The 25,977-nt window shown below is 39.2% G+C and overlaps 1 protein-coding gene across 1 annotated transcript in view; it reads left to right on the top strand.

The window, feature by feature from the left end:
• Positions 1-9,000: 9,000 nt before the first annotated feature.
• The window catches only part of LOC126254440 (39S ribosomal protein L9, mitochondrial), a 47,990-nt gene continuing 31,013 nt past the window's right edge, over positions 9,001-25,977 (top strand). Inside the window, exons 1-2 of the mRNA XM_049955311.1 lie at positions 9,001-9,220; positions 21,936-22,095. Coding sequence (XP_049811268.1) covers positions 9,146-9,220; positions 21,936-22,095 — 235 coding nt within the window. The 5' untranslated portion in view covers positions 9,001-9,145. The remainder of the gene's footprint in view (positions 9,221-21,935; positions 22,096-25,977) is intronic.

A 25,977-nucleotide genomic window follows, 5' to 3' on the forward strand; every position in this document is an offset into this window, starting at 1 on the left:
ATCTTTGAATGCATGGCATTGGAGAGCAAAATATACAGAGTCTTCAGGGCAAGTAGACCTGAAGAAAGTGTGTCTAACAAAAAACTGGCAAAGGGACTCCTTGTGCTATTTAAGGGCATTGGTTGGCTTTAATAGATATACAGGGAGCGATACCACACAGTAAACTCGGTTTCGGTGTGGGCAGTGGCAGGTTAGATCTGAGCTGTTTTAGCTTCCCTGTCAAGATCGAATCAAATCAGTTCAACCAATGATGCCAGCTTCAAAAGCTAAATCTTCTATTAATCGAATTCAGTATGACCTCAATCATTCATGAGACAATTAGAGAAGATCTTAAGCGGGATGTTCTTTTAACATTGATGTTTTTCAATGTGAGCATTGATGTCTGGACATCAGTGATTTTAAGAGCGATGTTGCAACCACACTTTAATACAGTGACATCTATACAGTAGTATAAAGATCACTGTTCTAACATAACAGTCGTGACAATCTCTATCGTTTTTGTTACCCAAGCGATAGCAGCGCCCCAAGTAAATTCGATATCGGGTGAGTACGAATACGTACGTTTATAATTATTTGTTACATAATTTTTAGGATCGAGAGTGTATGTAGTGTCTTGAAAATCGATAATAACTAAAAAATGAGATCACATTTGTCATATTTAGTTTCCTACGGTGGGGAGGTTTGAAACGGTACATTACATTACAGTTTATTTACGACTGTCTTGTAATGTACTGACATTTACTGAGTGATGTTGTGTTACCTTAATAACAAGAACTTGCCAGTAGACATGAGAAGATCTGACCTTTTGCAGAAAGACGTCGTACAGCTACCCAAGAAAGCAGAGATTCATACGCTACACTCTCAGCCAAATCAGTAGGAAATTATATGGAATGTAATGACTACATTATTTAACGTATCAAATGGCCACTACAACTGCAGCTTAAGGGAAGACCACACAAACACAATAATAAATCGTCAAAAGCAATAAAATTGTTTCCCAACATAGAAGAAACCAATTCCGGAGTTCTTGCTAAATCTGAGCCATAAACGGCAAGAATCTTCAACACATTCGCTTTTGAAGCAAACACAATTAAATTTGACAAACTGCCTATTGGCTTCTGTCTCGGGTTCTTCGGCCGACGTTCGTCTAATGATTTTTCTGACGTTTCGCCAGCACGAGTGGCTGGCATTGACAAAGCTTCACCCTCCATTGCCGGTGGTGAACTGGCAAATATAGGTTGCTAGTTCGGTAGTTCCAGAAGCCAGAAGCTGCAAAGCGTACCAGTTGACTGCTGGTTTCAGTTTCTTTATTAATAAAATGAAAACACACTGAAATCGAATGGAGTATACAAGCAATTACTCCACAGTAATTGTGACAGAATGCTTGTGTTTCGAAATACTGCCACCAGGGAGCAGTGGTGGAAGTAAAGTGGCGCAACAAAGTGCAACCAAGATGAACTTTTTGACAAAAGTTGCACCTCTTAAGTTGCGCTACTAAAAACTGGGAGATCACACATACAACTGCATTGTAACTGCAAATTGCCGCTACCTTGTGTTAACCCAGATTTAGACCGTGGTTGCAACCTTACACAGAAGACTACCATAAGCGTTCACTGCCTGCTACCACAAAAGTGCTATGAGCTGCAGACCAAGGCCAGCCCAGTACACTCGGTTGGTACTGTGATGTAACAAAATAAAAGTAATGTTGTTATTCAATCGAAAAGTTGGAATTTGAGATTTCGCTTACTGTTTTATCAATCACAATTGTCGTAAGAATCATGGATTGACTGTTGTCATAAAATATTGCATTATGAAATGTGAATAGTCTTTAATTGCAGTTTTGCGTGGCTTGAAGCAGTCACAGCTAGCGTGCTATTGATTAAGAAATTGCATTATCGTCTTTCTAATTACTTCATGATTGTAGATACGATCATACCCGGTCGTGAAGTTATTCTTATGACAAAACAATTTACTAAGGGAGCAGAAAGTTCTTAAGGGCGCAAAAACAACTGTAACATCACACAAAAGGGAAATTCAATATTAAAGCTGATGCAAGAAGACGATAACACGTACGTTGGACTGCTATTCTTGGCGTCTGTACTCTTAGGAAAATGCATAATTAAAATGAAAATAATACTGAGGAGATGATAGGAATGAGCACTGCTAAATGATTCAAAATTTCCAGAACAAATATTTATTATAACTAAAACATATATCGTACCTTATGCTTAGTACTACAATGACGGTAGATTTTTATGTCCGATTCATGCCCATTGAGCGCTCTTTTATACAGCCATTGTCCTTTTTAGTCGCCCATGCGTCGTCACGATAAGTTATAACAGTTCTTCTTTTTTTACACTTCACCCAAACTTAGACAGAACACGTTTTTATACATTCAGTGAAAAGTTAGATCAGACCGCCACAAATCTGCGTCCGTATTACTTAAGAAAAGCAGTACAAGTCTTTAGCGCTCAAGGCTTCATTTGTTCTCCAGCGAACAAAATAGTGAAGGATACCGTATCTATCCGTATTTTTCTGTTTATATTGCCGCCCAAAGACGACGAATTACATTATTTAGAGAATTCCACCGTCGCTATGCGACCCCTTATTCTATATTTGCCTTCTAGCTGAAAGTATTAACTATTTGCTGTTTTAATGAAGCCAAAAATAGCGAATATCACAGTACCAACATCTGTCTGTCCATAGAACACAAAGGAAAAAAAATTCTGGAGTGATCATTGTGTTCTGTGCTTATTGTCAACATTAACCATGCCCGTCATGTGAACTTGGGATACTGTTTTCTGTTTACACTTCCTGCGAAATTCGAAACTTACAGTATTTCTTGTATTTGTTACTTTTTTACCATTTGATTATTCATGGTAGCATGTGAATTACTGCTGTTGCTACAGGTGCCAAGAGAAGTACCTGGAAGGAGAAAAAGTTTGTGTTACACGAATACTTTGTCATACTGTGCTGTTCTAGTTGCATTTTGTTTTAAATGTTTTAAATCTGTTATTGTCTGTGCAAAATTTGTGTAGTTTCTTGTTAGTGGTATGCATAAGTGGCTATTTAAATCTACAGCTCGAAAAATGGCTATTTCTTTTGCCAGCAGTGAACATCAGAATGGACGTATAAGTTAGGCCTTTTCATTCTTTACACACACAGCAGTGTAATTTGTGGCCACTTTGTTTGTTTTAAAATGAAATATACTTTCCATGTGGTACTACATAACATGAAGAAATAGTTTCGTGTTTTATTCAAAAGCAAAATGTTCATGAAATGCTCCATTTTTGGTCAGATAGGATGTTTTGCAAAATAGAGAAGAAGAACTTTGTGTGTGTGTGTGTGTGTGTGTGTGAGAGAGAGAGAGAGAGAGAGAGAGAGAGAGAGAGAGCCCATTTTTTGGAGACAGAAAATTGATAGGAAACAGGATGTTAAATAAATGCTGATAGGAATGTGAAATGAGGGGAATAGGAAAGCTGGAAAACTGACCTGTCTCATTGAGTGAAATTTCATCATTTATCTTAAATACATTTTCTGCCTAAGTCTTGTTCAGAACAATTGTTTCTTTATTTTTATCACAACATCGGCATCTTCACATCTAGGGCATATGTTATTTGTATGTAAATAAATAAATAAGAAATCAACAGACTGAATGTGGATCATAATCATAGGGAACAAAAGTCTGAAAACACACACACAGTGTAACCAAAGTATCAAACCGGCTGCTTCGTTGAATTTTACCTTCAGTTTATTGTCTTTACCATTTGATTAACAAGCGTATAATACTGTTACATAAGCTGCCATCTATGTGTGTCGTCCACTTTCCTTGGTGCTGTTAAATGGTCTTACACTGAAGAGCTCAAATAGATGCTAGAAGCAACGGTGTTATAAATCTAATTTCGTTGCACAGTTCCTATAGAAATAAGTTAGCTTGAGAATTTTCGGACGCTTAGCCACCATTGTCCTTTGCTAATGTATGGGATATTTTTAACAAATCGGCGTTTGTGATTTGGTTACTGCAGCAGATTTTCTAATTAGCATATTGTGTTACATCTAGTTTCCCCTTAAAGAGGACTAGCCCTATATATTTTCTGCATTTACCATAAATTAGCTTTGTTTTTGGGTTTGCTAACAACTATAGTTTTAGGAAGCTAGCAATTTTTACTACAGGTTTTTGTGCTGCCTTAATAGAAATCTCAGTTTATGCATCTACTTCAATTTTTATAGGGAATTAGCAACTTTTTACTCCAGCGAATTAAAAGATATCAGCACGCTTAATTTAAATTTATTTGTTCACTGCCTTGTAATGCGTTGCACCAGTCACAATGCAGCTACACTCTGAATGCTGTTCTCAAACATGGGATGAGTCGGTTGACGTTTGTAAGTAGCAGGAAATCGCCCTGACTGTTGTCAAACGATTGACAGCTGCTGCGAATTTGTGTGTTGGAGGAGCTCTCGAGAGTTGTGTAACTGTGGTACCTGTACCAGAGGTACCTAAAGTACTGTCCTCTCCTGTGGACCCTGCCTACTCTGCAGAAAGTACAGGATCTGTCACTGCCCACCTGCTTGGCTGTGAATGGCATGTCAGTGGTAGATCTAGGTGTCCTGTACAGTGTGGATGGGGACTTGAGAGGACTCAGGTTGTTGTACCAATACCTCTAAACAACAAGTCTAAGGTGCTGTCTTTCACTGAATCTGAAACTGAGCCAGTGGGACTCACTTCACCTGTTTTGGGAAACCTCTTTCATCCAGTGTTAGAAGGAGACATACGCAAAAGGATAGGGGTCTATTAATTGTCGGCAGTTCAAAGATAAGGTGAATGATTGTACCTCTTAGGAAAATGGCATTAAGGGACAGGAAAGGACACCAGATGCTCTCAGTGTATATGCTTGGGGCCTCATTCAACATGTTGAAGAAGCTATCCCAGCAGCCACTGAGGGAACAGGGTGCAACCAACTGCAGATTTTGGTGCACATTAGAACAAATGATGCCTGTCGTCTGGGTCTGAGAAGACCAACCATCCACTTGGACTTTTAACGAAGCTCATAATATGCAGAATTCTCCCCAGAATCGATCGTGGCTCTTTGGTTCTGAATCGAGTGGAAGGACTGAACCAGAGACTTCGAAGGTTCCATGACAAGCTAGGCTGCGACTTCTTGTACTTGCGCAGTAGGATTGAGAACTGTAGGGTCCCCCTAGATAGGACAATTAATTCGGAAAATTACAGTTTTATTAGTGGTGGGTGTGATAAGGCATCCTGTGATACTTTACTAAATGCCTTCTCTGAAAACCACTTAGAACGGGTAGTTAGGAACCCCACTCATGATGGAAATGTATCGGATCTAATGGCAACAAACAGGTAACTGACTGTGGGTGGTGTGCATACAAGGGTTTTTGAGATTAGGCAGCTATTGATCAAATCCAGATAATGATAGCGGTAGGAAACCCAGACGTATCAATGTAGGATGGAAAGAAATGCCTCCCACAGGTGAGGGTCTTAAAATTCTAATGGTAAACCGCAAAGCATTCACAACAAAGAGGCTGAGTTGAAGAGCTCAAGAAAAGCAGTGAAGCTCACATAATACTAGGTACAGAAAGCTGGTTGAAACCTGAAACTGATAGCAGTGAGATTTTTGGGAAAAATTTAAGTGTATATCGAAAGGATAGGCAAATGGGAAATGGGGATGGTGTATTTGACACAGTAGACAAGAAACGCAAATTCACCTGGATGGAAATTGAAGCTGCGTGTGAGATTGTTTGGGCAAGACTCAGTATCAGGGGTGGGCATAAAATGATAATTGGATCCTTCTATGACCCACCAGACTTATCTCCTGATGTAACCAAAAACTTTAAAGAAGATCATAGTTCACTTGTACGTAAGTTCCCCAATCATACTGTAATTATGGATGGAGACTTTAATGATCCAACGATTAATTGTGAGAATTGTAGTTTTAATAGTGGTGGATGTGAGAAGATATCCTGTGAAACTTTACTAAAAGCCTTCTCTGAAAACTAGCTAGAACAGATAGTCAGGAACCCCACTCATGGTGGAAATATATTGGATCTAAAGGCAACAAACAGACCTGACCTCTTTGAGGATGTCTACATTGAAACTGGTTTCAGTGAGCACAGCACTGTTGTGACAACAATGATTACCTAAGTACAAAGGACAACTAAAACAAGTAGAAAGATATATATGTTCAGTACACCAGATACAAAATCAGTAGTGTCATATCTCAATAAGGAACTTGAAACTTTCAGCACAGGAGAGTAGCATGTAGAGGAACTATGGCTCAAGTTTAGAAGAATGGTTGATCATGCACTGGATAGTGATGTATCCAGTAAAACAGTTCATAATGGAAGGGAACCTCCATGGTATACAGTCACTGTAAAGAAACTTCTAAGGAAACAGAGATTACTGCATAATAAGTGTAAAACAATGCATAGGGCTATAGCTATAGATGTTAAATGAAATGCATTTGGCTGTCAAGAAAGCATTGTGTCAGGCCTTCAATGGCTACCATAGCAGAATACTGTCAAGTGATCTTTCACAGAAGCAAAAGAAATTCTGGTTGTATGTGAAGGTTGTTAGTGGAACGAAAGTTAGTGTCCAGTTTCTAGCGAATGAGACAGGAACTGAAACTGAGGGTAGCAAACAAACGCTCAAATACTTAATTCCGTTTTGAAATGTTCCTTTAGAAAGGAAAACCCAGGAGAATAGTCCCAATTTAATCCTCATACCATTGAAAAGATGAAGGAAATAAGTTTTAGTGTCAGTGGTGTTGAGAAACAGCTGAAATCGTTCAAACTGAACAATGCTCCAGGGCCTGATGGAATCCCTGTCAGATTCTACACTGCTTTGCGGCTGAGTTATCCCCTCTTCTAACTATAATCTATTGTAGGTCCCTTGAACAAAACACCATGCCCAGTTCTTGGAAAAAGGCACATGTCAACCTGTCTACAAGAAGGGTAGTTGAAGTTATCCACAAAACTTCCGACCAATATCCTTGACAGCAATTGGTTGTATAATCTTAGAACATATTCTGAGCTCAAACATAACGAGGTATTTTGAAGAGAATGACCTACTCAATGCTACCCATCATGGATTTCGAAAACATCGATCAGATGAAACCCAACTTTCCCTTTTCTCATAAGACATACTGAAAGCTTTGGGTCAAGGCAACCAGGTAGATGCAGTATTTCTTGATTTCCGAAAAGCATTTGACTCAGTACCACAACTACACTTCTTGCCAGAAGTACGATCATATGGGGTATCAAGTGAATTATGTGACTGGATTGAGGAATTTTTGGTAGGGAGGACACAGCATGATATATTGACTTAAGAATCATTGTCACATGTAGTAGTAGTTTTAGATGTGGCACAGGGAAGTGTGTTTGGGCCTTTGCTGTCCATGTTGTATATTAATGACCTTGCAGACAATATTAATAGTAAAATCAGGTCTTTGTCATATGATGCAGTTATGTGTAATGTTGTACTATCTGAAAGAAGCTGGGTAAACGTTGTCAGATGTGGAGACTGCCAACTTGCTCTAAAGGTTCAGAAACGCAAAATTTTGCACTTCACAAAACGAAAAAGATGTAGTGAGTCACTGTTGGAATCGGCCAAATCATATAAATACCTGGGTGTAAAACTTTGTAGGGATATGAAATAGAATAATCACATATTTTCTGTTGTGGGTAGACAACAGTTTATTGGTAGACTACTGGGAAAGTGCAATCAGTCTACAGACGAGAATGCTCACAAATCATTCATGTGACTGGTTCTGGAATATTGATCAAGTGTGAGGAACCCATACCAGATAGGATTAACAGGGGGTGTTGAACATACACAGGAAAGGGCAGTATAAATGGTCACAGGTTTGTTTAATCAGTGGGAGAGTGTCACAGAGATACTAGAGGAACTGAATTGGAGATAGACGTAAACTTTCCCTCGAAATTCTGTTAACAGAGTGTCAAGGACGGGCTTTAAATGCTTACTCTAGGAATTGCTACAACCTCCTACATATCGCTCGTTTAGGGATCGTGAGGATAAGATTAGAACAATTATTGCATGCACCGAGGCATTGAAACAATCATTCTTCCCGCGCTTCATACGTGAATGTAACAGGAAGAAGCTCTAATAACTTGTACAATGAGATGTACCCTATTCCATACACCTCACGGTTGTTTGGAAATTGTAGGTTTAGAGGGAGATATTATGTGGGGGAGGGTGCAGAGATGAAAGCGTATCATAAGCATTTGTAATATGTTGGATACATCTGGTTTTGTAACGCATTTAAGCAGCAATCGGATGTTTTATTCACATCTTACTTAGACTGCAATGTAGTGGGAGTAAATGCACTAAATATATACGTCAAAGTGTTACCAGAGAACAAAAACGTGCACTAGCCTACAAAAAAGAGGAAGATAAATCCAAAAAAGCTGGAAATATCGACGGAGCTGGTGGTAAATAATTAATATGTGGCAAATGCACAGGTTTTCTTAAATTTCGAAGTCATTGGGTTGCTATCAAGTCGTTTTGCAATACTATCACAGCAAAAATTTACTGCTTCAGACTTTGCAATACGTTGTTAAGTGCCGTGTGATACCTAAAAAATTGTTGTGGCTGACCCAGATCCCGAAAAATGAGTGCATCTGAGCTGTGACACTTTTCATAAATAATGTCTTCAAAGTCTGAGCTTTTTGGTTTCCTTCATTTCTCTTCTAAACGATTTATTCCGGGTGTCAAATGCAAATTGTTATGATGCTTATGAAACATCTGTGCCGAATCTCTATGAGGAGAATCTGTCTGTACAAGTGATGTAATGACATTCTAAATGTACAGTCTGCTTTACGAACAAACCTACGGCACAGTCTATAAGGCTTACGGCGTCCCGAGAAAAAACGTGACCAGGCTGACAATGTATGTTGACAGCACAAATTGTGTTCTGCGCATTTGAATACTCACTCCAGAGATCTTTCTATTCTCTGCCCTAGACACAAGTTGTTTACATCGTGGGTAGGCAAAGATATGCAGAACAGCAGAAGCATCATACATTGTTTGTTTGTGTCGTCGCTCGTCGGACTGTTTTGAATAGTAAATGTTTTATTTGAAGTACCGAAAAGAATACAGACACTGGAAATGTTGAAGCATTTTTTGTGTGCCTCAAGAATATGTGGGGCAGTTACTGGAGTCCTTACGTCCCAACCAAACAGAGTATGTTTCCTCTACAGTGGTACATTATTTTGCTTTAACAAAGCATCGCATACGAGTAGGGTGTTTACAAATGCGCAGATGCTTCTATGTTCATAGGCCTTTTTCAAAATTATTTGATCAAATGATTCTTTTTCCTATGAAGTCAAGAAATAATTGACAACCACCCCGAGAAACAGATTATGGCAGATAAAAAAGTTTTACCTTTTTTAAATTTACTCAGATGCCTAATAACTGATTTGACATGAAATGGAAGTTTTGTTGTGTACTTTTATGCATTAATAATGTGCCTTTTTCTCTACTATATTGAGATTTCTTACATATTTGTGAAGATTGTCGAGTTGAGCTGAATTCTTTGGTGTAGGTGTGTCACCAGTTATGTTGAATTGCGTGTATAATGGGATCCGTCTGCCCATGCCTACTTTCTTAATGATTAAGCGTTAGTATTTGCTGTTCAACGTTCAATCAGGCTCAAGTGCAGCAAGAACATTTCTTTCTGCACACAGAATGACAATGAGTTTCACATAGCCAATGGAAGGGTAGTATAAGCGATGCAGTGAGAAATGAGCAAATGACAAACTGTTTTCACTTCTGAAATTGAAAATTTTTACATTTTTTGGTGGCGTACCATTGCTCTCCGCCATTTCTTGGAATACGTAGTTGTGTTTAGCTTTGGGCACAACAGGTTTACTTAAATTGCTGGAACATGAATGACATTTTTGTACTTTAACTTCAGCAGATTGATTGCCACAAGTTTTTGTAAAACATTGTGTATTGTAAGATTTATGATTAGATTAGGATATGAAAGGTTTGGTTACATTGTGAACACCTAGCATTTGGTTATTTAGTTCTAAGTTAGGTACAGTATGCATATGACTGTAGTTTTGTTCAGGTTTATATGCAAGACATTAATTTTAGTTAATTGGTACAAAGTGTGCCACCTAACAGTTATCCATTCATTGGTTATAAAACCAGCACACCCCATTGTATTCCCACCACACCACACTTTACTGTACACAATGGCGCCATTGATGTGCAGAACACATAACACCTTAGCATAAACTGCACAGTTGATTGTCCAATTCAGCAGGTTCATTCCATACACTGATCTGTCCGATGCATGAAATTGGTCAAGGAACTGCGAATTATCAACCACATTGTTTTGTGTGCTGTCTGAAAGGGGGGTGAGCATAATTGTAAATCAATGTTGAAGGTGACAGTATAACCCTCTCAGTGTTTGATGCAAAGGCAGTTAGTATCAGAACTCCATCTTTAAGGGAATGTGTTGAAGTCTCCGTTAATTATGTTTATATTCTGCACATCCCTGTGAAGCTTATGACACCAGATTCTTTCCATAGTAGGCTACCATTTAGTGAAATATCTTTCAGATGGCTTTGTTGATGAAGCAAGGGAAGAATGGCTAGTTATGTGTTTCTGAGGTAGCTGCTGTCAGTTACCTTTATCTTCGTGGCACTTGCTGGAGTGGTATGTAGAAGACTGAAGATTATAGATCCTACCCTAAAACTATTCTGTGAGTGTTTAGATTTTTTTGTGTGTGTTTGTTAATGCTAAAAGTGTCCACAAAGAGGGGGGTCGGCAAGAGGAGTGGACGCCTGCTTCCTCCTCCACCCCCTTCTCCAGAATCTAGGTTACAGTGAAATGAAATGAAATGATGGTGTGGCATTGTTGGCTGGGAAGCCCTTCCCAGGGAAGTTCGGTCACCAGGCGCAAGTCTTACTTCATGACACCACATTGGGCAACTTGCGTGTTGGTGGTGATGAGATGATGAGGGAGGACAACATAACACCCAGTCCTGTCTGGCTGAGAATCGAACCCAGGCCCGCTGCATGGTAGGCCAGCACGTTACCACTCATCTAAGCAAGCAGACTGGAGTACAGTGTCTTTATACATCACAGAACTGTCATAAACTTTTAGAAGTAATTTCCCTTGATTCCGCTAAACCTCTTATTTAGTCAGTTGTTGCATTACATTAGGCTAAATTAGTTCTTTTGGCCTGACACATCTTGAAAATCACCAGCCAATTTATGAAAAATTTGAGTTTTGACTCCCCCCTCCTTTCCCAGATAATTTCAATGGACGTCCATGCTGAGTGGCCTATTTGTATACACTTAATGCCTTTATTAGTCCAGCTTGAGATAAAATCCCATACACTTGAGCTGCTTTCTAATGTAAACTGTTTAAGGCTTTTTCTCGAGCAATCTTGGTATAGGAGTTGCATAGTGCCCCATCCTCCCACCTTGCATATTTTGTAGTAATATTTAGTATATGTGATATGTAATATGCACAAAAATACTTGTCACAGATATGTCTGTAATGTAATAATGTACTATAGCTTTTATGAAATTATTTTTATGAAATTACTTTTCAGTTTCTATTTCTACAAAGAAAACAGTTAAATAAGACACAAATGTAGACATCTGGCTACACAACAGATCAGCCTGTTATTTCACATTCACATTTATTGGCTTTGTCCTCTCACAACTAATTTACCTTGCAGTCTAATATAGAGTGTAGGTTATGCTAGATATCTTTCATCATAACCGGGATTCAGGAGGGTGGGGCGCTGTCACACTGTAGCTAGAGTAGAGGTGGCGAAAGAAGATCCCATACAGCTGGCATTGCCAGTGTTAGCTTTCATATGAACTGCAAATGGTTGCAGGCAGAAACAGTAGTTGTCTATGGAGCTGGCGGCACCATTCACACATTTGTACGCTCTGCTGAGCAGTTATACAATGAAAGAACTTTCTGGATGCATTTTGTTACTACACCTGAATTGTTGTAAGGGTTATAAGTTCCAGGCTCACCTGTAAAGTGATTGAAGTGCTAGAGCCACTTTTGTAAAGACCACTTTTATGGAGATCAAAAAGTCGTGAAGAAATCTTCAAGGTTGGCAGTCCACTGTTACCTAATGTAAAAGAGGTGGACTCTTGCTTCTAGGTATAGTGGTTCAACTTTTTGTGCTCTACACAAAAATGATGAAAATAGAATTCAGAAAGCAATGCAATTGGCATAATCTCAGTTCAAAGAGGGCAACAACTCATGTCACGAGAAATTTGTCCCATAGTTCAATGAGGCATAAGTAGTGGTGAAAGTGCACTATGGACCTGGTCTTTTGCCTGACTACTGTCTGTCTGGGTTTTAGTATATCACAAATTTGGGCCTGGCTTGTGTGTTTAATTACCATGCTACCATCCTGTAAATTTGCTAAAAAACATGAATGTATCAAAATATACCTGTGTTCAAAGCAATGTATCTCATAATGGACGCCTACCACATTACATTCATTAACACCATTCAACAGAGCACATTTCATTCTATTTCTTTTCTCTACTTAGCACTTGACAATTTGATTTTAGTGCCTGAAGCATATCAAGTTGTTGCTAAAATTGAAAAACAAGATCAAGTTAATGTATGCAGTCTTGGAAATACTGATTCACCATGTCATTTAACAACATACAGTTCCTTAAAAGGACTAAATGCTGTAAAGGAACTTTCTGTAGAACAAGAATTACTTACTAGACAGAGTGATTTACACTCTACTGAAAATGCTCTACTATGCTTCCACCACGAAGCTTTACTCCTACAAAGACTTGAATTTTTGCAAAGATCATGCTCCAACCCATTTATTAAGAAAAACCATATACACGAAATAGTTTGCGCTCAGTCAACATAGAAGACGCTGACCCACTAAAAAGGATAACCATGTCTGATATTAAACCAGGCCAAAAAATGTGCCCTTCCTGTAGAAAAAAAATTTGATACTCTGAAATATTCACATATGGAAGTTACATCTCAGTCAGATGAAGATGATGAGACTAATGTTGCTCACAATTTGAGTACAAGCTTAGCAGCTGTTGGAATATCACTATTACAATTTCAAGGAATTGGTGAAAGGGATACAAAAGGATATGCAAAGCGCAAAATACATCAACTAGACAATCCAGTTATTAAGAAAATTGCAGAAGTGGGAGGACTTGATCCCAGTGAACTGGAACAACCATTCACAAGCAAGCAATGCTTGACTCGTTCAGTCAGCTGATCCAAGAATTGAAATACAAATTACATACATCAAATCATAATGAGAAAATTCAAATTTTGACCTTAGTTCCCCAAAGCTGGCCTATCAAAAAGACTATGGAAGAATTGTGTGTTTCAGAAAGAATGGTAAGGAAGGCTAGAAAGTTAAAAGCTGAACAGGGAATATTGGCACAGCCCAAAGGTAAATGTGGGAAAAAAACTTCCTGAGGCTGTGAAGGCAAGAGTCATAGAACATTTTTATGATGATGAGTTTAGTCAGATTTGTCGAGGAAGAAAGGACTGTATTACTGTTCGGATTGATGGAGAAAAGGTTCAAAAACAAAGATACTTTTTACTGAGCAACTCAAAAGAAATGTTTGTTACGTACAACTTAAAAGAATTGTTTGTTGTGTACCGCAATAAAAATGGACCGGAAATTGGATTTTCCAAATTTTGTGAATTAAGGCCAAAGTGGTGTGTGACTCTAGGCACAGCTGGTTCACATTCAGTTTGCGTTTGCACAGCACATCGGAATGTGAAACGAACATTGGCACACAGTCCAATAAAAAAAGGCTGTAAAATTTTATTGAGCAAAATTCTCTGTAATTTGGAAACAAAGGATTGCATGTTTCATTGCTGTGAAGTAAGTCTAGGAACAGAAGCTCTAAAGGAAGATTTGGAAAGTGCTTTTGCAGATATTGATCCTGAAGGTACAATTCAGTTCAAACAATGGGTTGACACTTGAAACCAGAGAAATGACAGTTGAAGAACTACAAAACTTTTAGCCCATTCTACTCACCACTACATTGAAAAGCATTAGAGCAAGTGCAGTTCACTAAAGAAGGTCTCAAACCAGGAGACTTGATTATATTAATGGATTTTGCTGAAAATTACTCCTTAATTGTCCAAGATGCAGTTCAAGGATTCCATTGTGAAAATAATCAAGCTACAGTACATCCATTTGTCATTTACTACAAAGATAATGAAGACCTAAAAAAGCATCAGCTACTGCATAATCAGTGATTGCTTGCGACATGACACAGTTGCAGTGCATGCGTTTACTTGATCAAATTCCTGAAGTGCATTTTTAAAGAAATTAAGCGTATTCGTTATTGTAGTGGCAGTTCTGTCACACAGTACAAAAATTTTAAGAGCTTCCTAAATCTTTGCCATCATGAAAAAGATTTTGTCATTACTGCAGAATGCAAATTTTTTGGAACAAGCCAAGGCAAATCACCATGGGACGAAATTGGAAGCACAATTAAGCAATTAGCAGCAAGAGCTAGCCTTCAGCACCCAGTTGACAACCAAATCCTAATACCAACTGATCTGTTTGAATATTGCCAAAAAATGTACACGGCATTGAATTTATCTATGTTTAAAAAATTATTGAAGATGAAAAAATTGATCAAGAAAAACCTTTTGGGATGGATGTACAGTGTCTGGTACAAGGACCATCACCATTTTGTGCCAATTGATGAAAAGCGACTTCAGATTCATATCAAATGATACATTGTCCTTTATAGCAAATGTTAACAGATAGGCTAAAGTTGCTACTAAACATGTTGCCATTACTCGACTACAGCCTGGCCAGTTTGTCACTTGCGTTTATGATGGAAAATGTTGAATAGGAAATATCTGTGAACTTTCATGTTAAGAAAAAGATGACTTGGTTAATTTCATGCATCCTCATGGGGCTGCTCAATCATTTCACTGACCAGCTAGAAAAGGCATATGCTAGATTCCAGAACAAGAGATAATTGCAGTCATACCAGTTCCAGCTGCTTCAATGATGGGGCAGCAATACAGTTTGCTGGAATCAATAGTTTTGGACATCAGCAACAAATTTAAAGCATTTAACAATTGAAGAATTGTGCATTATGACTTGGAAACCACAAAGAGACCCAAATAAGGCTTGGGAACCTGTTGGATACCAACATTCAGCCTTGGGAACCTGTTAGATACCCACATTCAGGGTTGGGAACCTGTTAGATACATTCCGGCTTGGGAACCTGCTAGACTCCCACTTTCAGGCTTGGGAACCTGCAGTAAAGAAACCCACCCGTGGCTCACCTTGCATGGGTATTGGACTACTAGTCACTGAGATTGGTAGTGGTATAGCCACCGTGGACCAATGTAAGGATTTTTCTCGAGTTACAAATAATTCAATAGTTTATGCACAGTTTTTGCACCTTTTCCAAAGAGACACCAAAATGAAAATAAGTTTTTCTAGTTGAGTGAAGTGTGCTCTGTTGAATGGTGTTAATGAATGTAATGTAGTTGGTGTCCATTTTGAGACGCATGACTTTGAACACGGGTATATTTTGATACATTCATGTATTTTAGCAAATTTACAGGATGGTAGCACAGTAATTAAACACACAAACCAGGCCCAAATTTGTGATATACTAAACACCCAGACAGACAGTAGTTTGGCAAAAAAACCAGGTCCATAGCGCACTTTCTACACTACTTATGCCTCATTAAACTATGGGACAAATTTCTCACGACATGAATTGTTGCTCACTTTGAACTGAGATTATGCCTAATGCATTGCTTTCTGAACTCTACATCCATCATTTGCTTGTAGAGCATAAAAAGTTGTACCACTATATCCTATATAAACTGTTCCTCTTTCACATTAGGAACAGTGGAATGCCAAACTTGAAAATTTCCTTGCTACTTTTCGGTCTCAGTAAAAGTGGTTTTCACAAAAGTGGCTCTGTCATCTCAACCAAGTTACAGGTGAGCTGAAACCTTGCATAAGATCATGTAGGGCCCCTCAGGTACACACTGTACAAAATTCATCAAAATTGAAGATGATTGAGCTGGGAGCCCTAGGACAGTTCATGTGGAATGACCTGTAACATGTTTTGGCAGACCAGCATCATACTTTGTCACAAAAATGTGAGAGAAAACGAAAATAAAATTGTTAGTGAATTTTAGACATTCTTAAGAGGGGAATCATAATTTATGAGAAACCAAGACACAGTGCATGTCTGTAAGAGAGAAATAATTAATGTAAGATATCTTGTAATAGTTCATGTGAAAAAATAAAGTGTGATCCAGACAGCTCTTTCATTGGATAAATCAACAATGATCACTGACTTCTACCAAACAGTCTTCCTTTTATGGTTCAAAAAATAAATGAATAAATAAAAATTAAGTTTTTCTTGCTGTTTGTGACCTCCATACCAGAACTGAAGGAGAAGACTTTCGTATAAGAAGATTTGTTCTTAAAGTACACTTATGGAATTTGACTGCCAGTATCAGTTAATTTTTCAGTCTGTGACAGTGTATTTGAGTGCTTCCCTAGTATTTCAAATTCTCAATAATGTTCCTAACAGTAACAATGGCTACAAGAAACTCTGTGTATGCTGTTTGGAATACTTGGACTTGCAGGCCTAAATTTGAATTCACATAATTCTCTCCAGGCACTTATTCTGGCAGTAAACACATTTTTATGAGAGTGCAAATACAAGACACACTTGTGGAGAAAGGCTTACTTGGTCCTTCAAGTAATATACAGGATGGTCCATTGATTGTGACCGGGCCAAATATCTCAAGAGATAAGTGTCATACGAAAAAAACTACAAAGGACGAAACTCGTCTAGCTTGAAGGGGCAAACCAGATGGCGCTATGGTTGGCCCGCTAGATGGCGCTGCCATAGGTCAAACGGATATCAACTGCGTTTTTTTTTAAATGGGAATCCCCATTTTTTATTACATATTCGTGTAGTACATAAAGAAATATGAATGTTTTAGTTGGACCACTTTTTTCGCTTTGTGATAGATAGCGCTGTAATAGTCGCAAACATAAGGCTCACAATTTTAGACGAACAGTTGGTAACCGGTAGGTTTTTTAAGTTAAAATACAGGACGTAGGTTCGTTACAACATTTTATTTCGGTTGTTCCAATGGGGTACATGTACCTTTGTGAACTTATCATTTCTGAGAATGTATGCTGTTACAGATTACCTGTAAATACCACATTAATGCAATGAATGCTCAAAATGATGCCCATCAACCTCAATGCATTTGGCAATACGTGTAACGACATTCTTCCCAACAGCGAGTGGTTCGTCTTCCGTAATGTTTGCACATGCATTGACAATCCGCTGATGCATGTTGTCAGGCATTGTTGGTGGATCACGATAGCAAATATCCTTCAACTTTCCCCACAGAAAGAAATCCGGGGACGTCAGATCCAGTGAACGTGAGGGCCATGGTATGTTGCTTCAACGACCAATCCACCTGTCATGAAGTATGCTATTCAATACCGCTTCAAGTGCACGCGAGCTATGTGCCGGACATCCATCATTTTGGAAGTACATCGCCATTCTGTCATGCAGTGAAACATCATGTAGTAACATTGGTAGAACATTACGTAGGAAATCAGCGTACATTGCACCGTTTAGATTGCCATCAATAAAATGGGGGTCAATTATCCTTCCTCCCATAATGCCGCTCCATACATTAACCCGCCAAGGTCGCTGATGTTCCATTTGTTGCAGACATCGTGGATTTTCCGTTGCCCAATAATGCATATTATGCTGGTTTACGTTACCGCTGTTAGTGAATGACGCTTCGTCGCTAAATAGAATGCGTGCAAAAAATCTGTCATCGTCCCGTAATTTCTCTTGTGCCCAGTGGCAGAACTGTACACGACGTTCAAAGTCGTCGCCATGCAATTCCTGGTGCATAGAAATATGGTACGGGTGCAATCGATGTTGATGTAGCATTCTCAACACCGACGTTTCTGAGAGTCCCGATTCTCGCACAGTTTGTCTGCTACTGATGTGCGGATTAGCCCCGACAGCAGCTAAAACACTTACTTGGGCATCATCATTTGTTGCAGGTCGTCGTTGATGTTTCACATGTGGCTGAACACTTCCTGTTTCCTCAAATAACGTAACTATCCGGCATACGGTCTGGACACTTGGATGATGTCGTCCAGGATACTGAGCAGCATACATAGCACACGCCCATTGGGCATTTTGATCACAATAGCCATACATCAACACGATATTGGCCTTTTCCGCAAGTGGTAAATGGTCCATTTTAACACAGGTAATGTATCACGAAGCAAATACTGTCCGCACTGGCTGAATGTTACACGATACTACGTACTTATACATTTGTGACTATTACAGTGCCATCTATCACAAAGCGATAAAAGTGGTCCAACTAAAACATTCATATTTCTTTACGTATTACACGAATATGTAATAAAAAATGGGAGTTCGTATTAAAAAAAAAATGCAGTTGATATCCGTTTGACCTATGGCAGCGCCATCTAGCGGGCCAACCATAGCGCCATCTGGTTTCCCACTTCAAGCTAGATGAGTTTTGTTCTTTGTAGTTTTTTCGTTTGATGCTTATTTCGTGAGATAGTTGGCCCGGTCACTACCAATGGACCACCCTGTATAATCAGGCATTTTCATTTTTATGTTTTATTTATCTTTAATTTTTGAAGTAGCTTCCAGTCTGGCCCAACAGTTTTCATCTGGGATTATCAAGTTGTTCTGTCATGTACTAACGACAATGTAAGTAATCCTTTTACCATGTTGAGTATTGTGGGATGACGGGTGGCACAGCGATGAGATCATGGAGCGCTTCGAGGACCAGGGGCTGAATTCTGGGACTTTGGTGTCAGTCTTATTTACTATGGTACGTTGATGACACCTTCCTGATATACGTTGATGATGACACCTTCCTAATATGGCTTCACAGTGAAAATATACAGAGCCATTCTTCTCTCACATGAACAGTCTCCATCTAAATATTAAATTTACTGTCAAGGTGGAATAGGTAAGCTACTAGCCTTGACTGTTTTTGTTAAACAGCAGACAAGGGACTGGCTTGGTCATTCAGTGCATTGGAAACCAGTGCACACTGAGTAGTACTTAAACATCAGTAGTTTTCACCACCCTGTACAAAGAAAGTGGTCCTGAACACATTAGTACGTAGAGCAAAAATTATTGCTGATGACGACCACATACAGTCTGAAATATAGTGTTTGAGATGTGTATCCAGCGAATATGGTTGCAACAAGGGAGACATTGCAAATACTTTCAGGTGTCACCAAGCAAGGATCCTTATGAAACGGCTTATGAGGCCAAGCCAGCTGCATTCCCGCCATATTGTGGGACAATGAGCAGCAAGTTAGGACATATGCTGCAAAGACATGGATTGAAACCAGTGTTCTGGCCCTGCTCTCAAGATCCCAGACACCTTACACCCTGTCAAAGATAATGTAGCTCTTTAAGTGCCCAGTGTACGGTGTCCCTTGCGAAACTGGCAGCAACTATGTAGGTCAAACAGTTTTCACATTTGCAGACTGTTGTACTGAACAGAAGTAACATTTTAAGTGAAGGGAACTTGAGAAGTCACCCATAGCTGAGCATTGCCTGGAAAATTGGCATAAAATTCAATTTGGAAAGACAAGAGTCTTGGCTCAGGTGTATCGTATTGGGGTTCCATTATAAAGGAGGTGGCTGAAATGAGAATAAACAACAACAGTTCTAACAGAGACCAGTGATACACACTTAGTAGGGTGTGGGGGCAGGGCTTTGGATATTAAGTGAAAGCAAAGATGGATGCTTGACACTTGTAGGAAGCAGGCACGGCAGTTGCAAATGTGGTGCCACTTCTTCACGTCACCTGGTGTCATTGGTCCCACGCCAGCCTTGAGGTTTTGTGAGGCATCTTGCCTTCTGCTCAAGCATCACTTCTGCCCCCTCTGATTGGGTCCAGATTCTGCAATTGTGGCCATATGAGTGGAACACCATGCTAGTCATGGCGGTTTTTAACTTCTGACAACAATGGCAGAGATGACCATCAAAAGCTCAAGTGTTTTATTCAAAATGGTGTGGCTTATAAGCAAGAAGAGTTTATTCAGAGAATACATTCACAATATTGGCATACTGTGTCTGCTCTTAAACTCCAATATGTATGTTATGTCATACTGGCTAGGTTCAGTGGAGTGTCCAGAGACTATTGGTCTCCTACTTAACATTAGTTTGTATTTTAGCAGGGGCTGTATGTGTCGTCATTACATGTGGCTTGTTGACCAAGGATCCAGAGTCACTTTCTTCCAAACGATTCTTTGATTTTGAAGAAAGACTTCCTAGTTTCAAAATTAATCATTTCTGTCACCTTTTTCTGTAACAATTCTTACCAATGAGTTTTGTGCATATGGTGTGGAGTCGTATGTAGTGTGAAACTATTCAGTGATTTTAGTGCATTGTCAGGTGTTCACTTGAGTTGTATCATCCAGATTGTCCAGTATTTTGGCAAGCTGATGTCTGGTCATCTTCAGGCAGTTCTGATGACTAATTTGTCTTTGGCTGGGCATGTTTTTATATACCCCCTCCCTTTCGATAACAAGCTCAGGTCTGCAGTACTTGGGGGCAGCTCCACTGACATACATATATGCACAAACTTCCCAGCTGTCATGCCCCTTCACAACAAGAAGGCATCTTCGTAACACTGTTGCACGGGCCTATTGAATCCTCCGACCATCCAAGTTCATCAATGGAATTACAGCTCCTGCAGACAGTCTTCTAGAAGAATTGTTATAATGACCGTATGATCAAGGTGCCATAAAACTGAAGGAGTCTAGGTCGCAGCTTCTAAAGGAAGAAGAGAAACCTCTTGTGATAACATTTACCCCTTTTGTTGGTAACACAGCTGCAAAAAAAGGGAGAATGCCCTGGGAACGTTTCATCAAGTGTGTATTTCGCCTGCTGCCATGACAAGAGACTTTTTGGTATCATTTAAGGATGATGTAAGACCCTGAAAACCAGAAGTCTACAGCATCCCATGCCAGTGTGGGAAAGTTTATGTAGGTCAGTTCATCCGTATGATAAAGGAAAGCTGCATGGAGCATAAGTGTCACACAGATAAGGAACAACCAACAAAGTCAGCTGTGGTGGGGTGTTGCCTCCCAATGGACATAGCTTGGATTAGGCCAGCACCAAATTGTTAAAACAGGTCTACATGTTCTGTGATTACATTTTAAAAGAATCTAGAGATCCGGATACAAGATGCGCTGATATGTAAAGACAACAGTAAGCCTTGGGACCCAGCCTTAAGCATGTTCAAAGCACAATGGCAGTCTGTGTGTAGGTCCTTGCACGCCACGCCAACTAAAGAGCTTAAATCACACTACATAGAAGTGCCTCCTCTGCGTCAGAAGCACCTCGACCCCCACATTGATGGCATACATACTAAGGTCCACAACTCCTGGCTGCACACTTCCTGCCTCCACAATGCCAAATTGAAACTTATTGGACCAACGGGGTTTAAGATGGCACCCAGCAGAAGACAAATCGGGACTGCCTGAAGAAATTCAGCTTGCTGAAATACTGCACCATTTGCTCACACTTATACACTGATTGATGACTTCTCTTGTATTCCAGTCATTTTAAAATTCTGAAAATGGCTTGATATATATTCAGAACAAGCATCAATGTCAAAAATATTCATATATAACACTTAAATGTCTCTGGTACCCTCCAGGTAATAGAACATTTGTTACTTTTTTGTGATTAGTTATGTGACATGCTGGGTATGGGTTAAACTGCATTGTGCTGCACAAGTTTTTATCGAGTTCATGGAAAATAATTTTAACTGGAACATTTACTGAACTAAATGTTTTTGCATTATTTAATTCTAGACAACAGTGATTCTTAGAAGGAAGTGGCCTCCAGGTCTTTATAAAAAGTCACAGCAACCAAAAAAGTTACGTGGACGACATCACGTTTATGAGTTTGTGGAAAACACAGAGTTCAAGAAACAGCCTGAAATAGAAGTTATTTTGACTGGCTATGTCAAAGGTAAGTATCATTATTGTTTCCCTTAGGTGGCATTTGCAACAAATCTCTTTGTTGTAGTATACCTCTTTAGTGTATGATGAACAATCTCTAAGTTACATAATATGCCAAAACTTAATATGCCAAAACTTAATATGCCAAAACTTAATATGCCAAAACTCAGTTACTTTTGTAACAGCAACTGGTCGTTGTATTCATGTAGCACCTTGTTGTCCATGGTAAGTAATTGAAGTGGCTTTAATTTAGTCATTATTACTTGTAGGTCCCATTATGGAGGGATAGCATTTAAAGATGTGCATCAAACCCAAGTTTACATTGAGAAGTGGGATAAAACAGCATAACTAAATTTATTAAGCTTAATGATGTGGTTGAGTGACTGTGATGTATGTATTTTTGTGTATGATGTACCTATATTATACACTTCTGGTGATTAAAATTGCAACATTACATTACTTTTGTGTATAAATATGGTAGGAAGAACATATGATTAAAATTGTAATTTGAGGGTGTACAGGATGCAAAATTTTGTAAATGTATCTACCAACCTCTGGCAGTAACAATGGTTTCATCATTCTGTGCTGCTTAATTTCTGTGCCAGAGTTCATCAGTGGTTGTGCCTGGCAATTTAATTTTTGAAGTAGCTTCCAGTCTGGCCCAACAGTTTTCATCTGGGATTATCAAGTTGTTCTGTCATGTACTAACGGCAATGTAAGGAATCCTTTTACCATGTTGAGTATTGTGGGATGATGGGTGGCACAGCGATGAGATCATGGAGCGCTTCGAGGACCAGGGGCTGAATTCTGGGACTTTGGTGTCAGTCTTATTTACTATGGTACGTTGATGACACCTTCCTGATATACGTTGATGATGACACCTTCCTGATATGGCTTCACAGTGAAAATATACAGAGCCATTCTTCTCTCACATGAACAGTCTCCATCTAAATATTAAATTTACTGTCAAGGTGGAATAGGTAAGCTACTAGCCTTGAATGTTTTTGTTAAACAGCAGACAAGGGACTGGCTTGGTCATTCAGTGCATTGGAAACCAGTGCACACTGATTAGTACTTAAACATCAGTAGTTTTCACCACCCTGTACAAAGAAAGTGGTCCTGAACACATTAGTACGTAGAGCAAAAATTATTGCTGATGACGACCACATACAGTCTGAAATACAGTGTTTGAGATGTGTATCCAGCGAATATGGTTGCAACAAGGGAGACATTGCAAATACTTTCAGGTGTCACCAAGCAAGGATCCTTATGAAACGGCTTATGAGGCCAAGCCAGCTGCATTCCCGCCATATTGTGGGACAATGAGCAGCAAGTTAGGACATATGCTGCAAAGACATGGATTGAAACCAGTGTTCTGGCCCTGCTCTCAACATCCCAGACACCTTACACCCTGTCAAAGATAATGTAGCTCTTTAAGTGCCCAGTGTACGGTGTCCCTTGCGAAACTGGCAGCAACTATGTAGGTCAAACAGTTTTCACATTTGCAGATTGTTGTACTGAACAGAAGTGTCTCTTGGCAGCTGATGACCAGATGTTTTCAGTGAGTGAGGGATTTGGAGAATGTGGTACCCAGGGAAACAGATGAAGATCATCTGTATTGAGGTATATCAGAACAATGTGAGCAGTATGCTATCTTGTTGAAACAAAACATCAGAGAGACCTTGAAGATATGGCACAGCCATTGTCATTAACTTGTCAGAAATGTAATGGCTGCTGTCCAAATTATTGGTTGTGGGAACCTGAGATGATCATGTTACGTTCCTAGTGGCACCACATACCAACATGCCAGGTGCTGAACACTTATGAGAATGATGAGTACAGACTAGCTATAAATTTGTTGTCAAGTATGTTTTGCCATGAGAAAACACTTTTTTTTTCTTAATTTTACTTAGACGTGTTTTGCAGAAGCTCCAGCATCATCATCTGGTTTTTATTCTCTTTCTATATAACGACAATTGCTCTTTACTATCTGTACATAAAGAAATTTAAGTTTTTTTAAGAAAAGTATTCACAGATTTGATAATAAATGTTTTTATGTATGACGTCTGTTCAAAAAGTTCTGGAACTTTGTCCACAAAATTTTTCTGTGTTTACCTTTTACTTCTCTTGCATGGTTTCCTTCGAAATACTCTCCTCCACAATTGATACACCACTCCTAATGCTGTTTCCATATCCGGAAGCAGTCTTGGTACGCCTTTTGCTGGATTGCATGCAAATGTTATTTTATCTTATCTGTTGTGGCAAATATTCATCCTTTCAGTGTGGTTTTCAACTTTGGAAATTAAAAAAGAGCCCACAGGGTCCACATCAGGAGAGTACGGAGAATGATGCAGCACAGTGATTTCGTTTTTTGTGCAACATCACGCGTCAACATGGTGTGTTATCGTGATGCAAGAGCCATGAATTCCCACACCACGTTTTAGGCCTTTTCCTTCTCATATTTTCTTGCTATCATCACAATACGTCCCGATAGTACCATCGATTAACAGTTTGTCCCTGTGGCATGAATTCATGATGAACTAATCCTTCAAAGTCAAAGAAAACTATCAACATGGCTTTGACATTTGACCTGCCTTAACAAGTTCTTTTTGGTATTGGAGAACCTTTACCAACTCATTGTGAGACTGAACCTTGGTCTCTACATCGTAACCGTAAACCCACATATCATCACCAGTTTGATTCTCTTAAGGAACATCCCATTGTCATTTGCATGATCCAATAGCTCTTCACAGATTGCTTCGCAAAGTTGTTTCTGGTCTTGACTCATGAGCTGTGGGACGAACTTGGTGGCAACACGATGCATTCCCAGATACTGTTTTAGGATTTCATGACATGATCCAACTGAAATGTTACAGTCTTCTGCAATCTTTCAGAAAGTCACTCTTTGATTAGCATGCACAGTTTCATTGATGTTCCTAACATGAGCGTCATTGGTAGACATCGTAGGGTGTCCTGAACGAGGGTCATCTTTAACTTCCGTCTGGCCATTTTTAAACTGTGTGAATCATTTGTAACACCGAGTATGGCTTAGTCACTCATCAATGTAGGATTCCTGCATCATTTGATGTGTCTCTGTAAAGATTTTCTTGAAATTAACACAAAATTTAATGCAGACATATTGCTTCTCTAACTCCACCATTTTGAAATGTGCAAACTGTGCAACATGGCGTTCTAATCAATACAGCAATGGACGATAACTAACAGACAGACAACAGTGAAATTTGCAGCAGCTACACATTAAACACAGGCGTGTGCAGGGATACAAACCGCATTTTGCCCTGACACACCTTTGGTGCGAAATTACAAATGTTACGGAATTTTTTGATACCAAATGCTATATTTTTTTGTGGTTTTCTGTGTTTTTGGTTATACCTGGTTTTCTTTCACAGTTTGTAATGTGCAACCATAAAGAACTTAATGTAAAAAATTATTAAGTTGGTGAATGCTGTTCTTAAAACACTGAAATTGTTATGCATACAGAGAGTAATGAGCAATTTTCCTGTTATTTAACAGAAAGAAAACAATGCTGTATCTTCAGCTAAACATGTATGAGTAAAACCAAGAAAAAATTGTGTTGACTCAAGACGGATCGTATCTGAAAACAAATTTGTTTTAAGCAAAATTGACAGAAAAGCGAGCATCAACCTCAAGGTAAACAACCTGGCTATGTTCATTCTCCCCAGATACTCAAAACACAATACAGTCATCACGATGCTGTATGCAGGAGACGTGGAGCTATGTTGGCGTCCTGCCCATGTGGACACTTGTCTTCTGCAAATAAGCCCTTTTCCTTACTCTGGGTGGCTGTATGATTTTACATGGCCAAGTGAAGAACATGTCTATCCTATACTATTAAGTATGACCTACCTGA

This window comes from Schistocerca nitens, chromosome 1, assembly GCF_023898315.1.
Source record: "Schistocerca nitens isolate TAMUIC-IGC-003100 chromosome 1, iqSchNite1.1, whole genome shotgun sequence".
Classification (NCBI taxonomy): Eukaryota; Metazoa; Arthropoda; class Insecta; order Orthoptera; family Acrididae; genus Schistocerca; species Schistocerca nitens.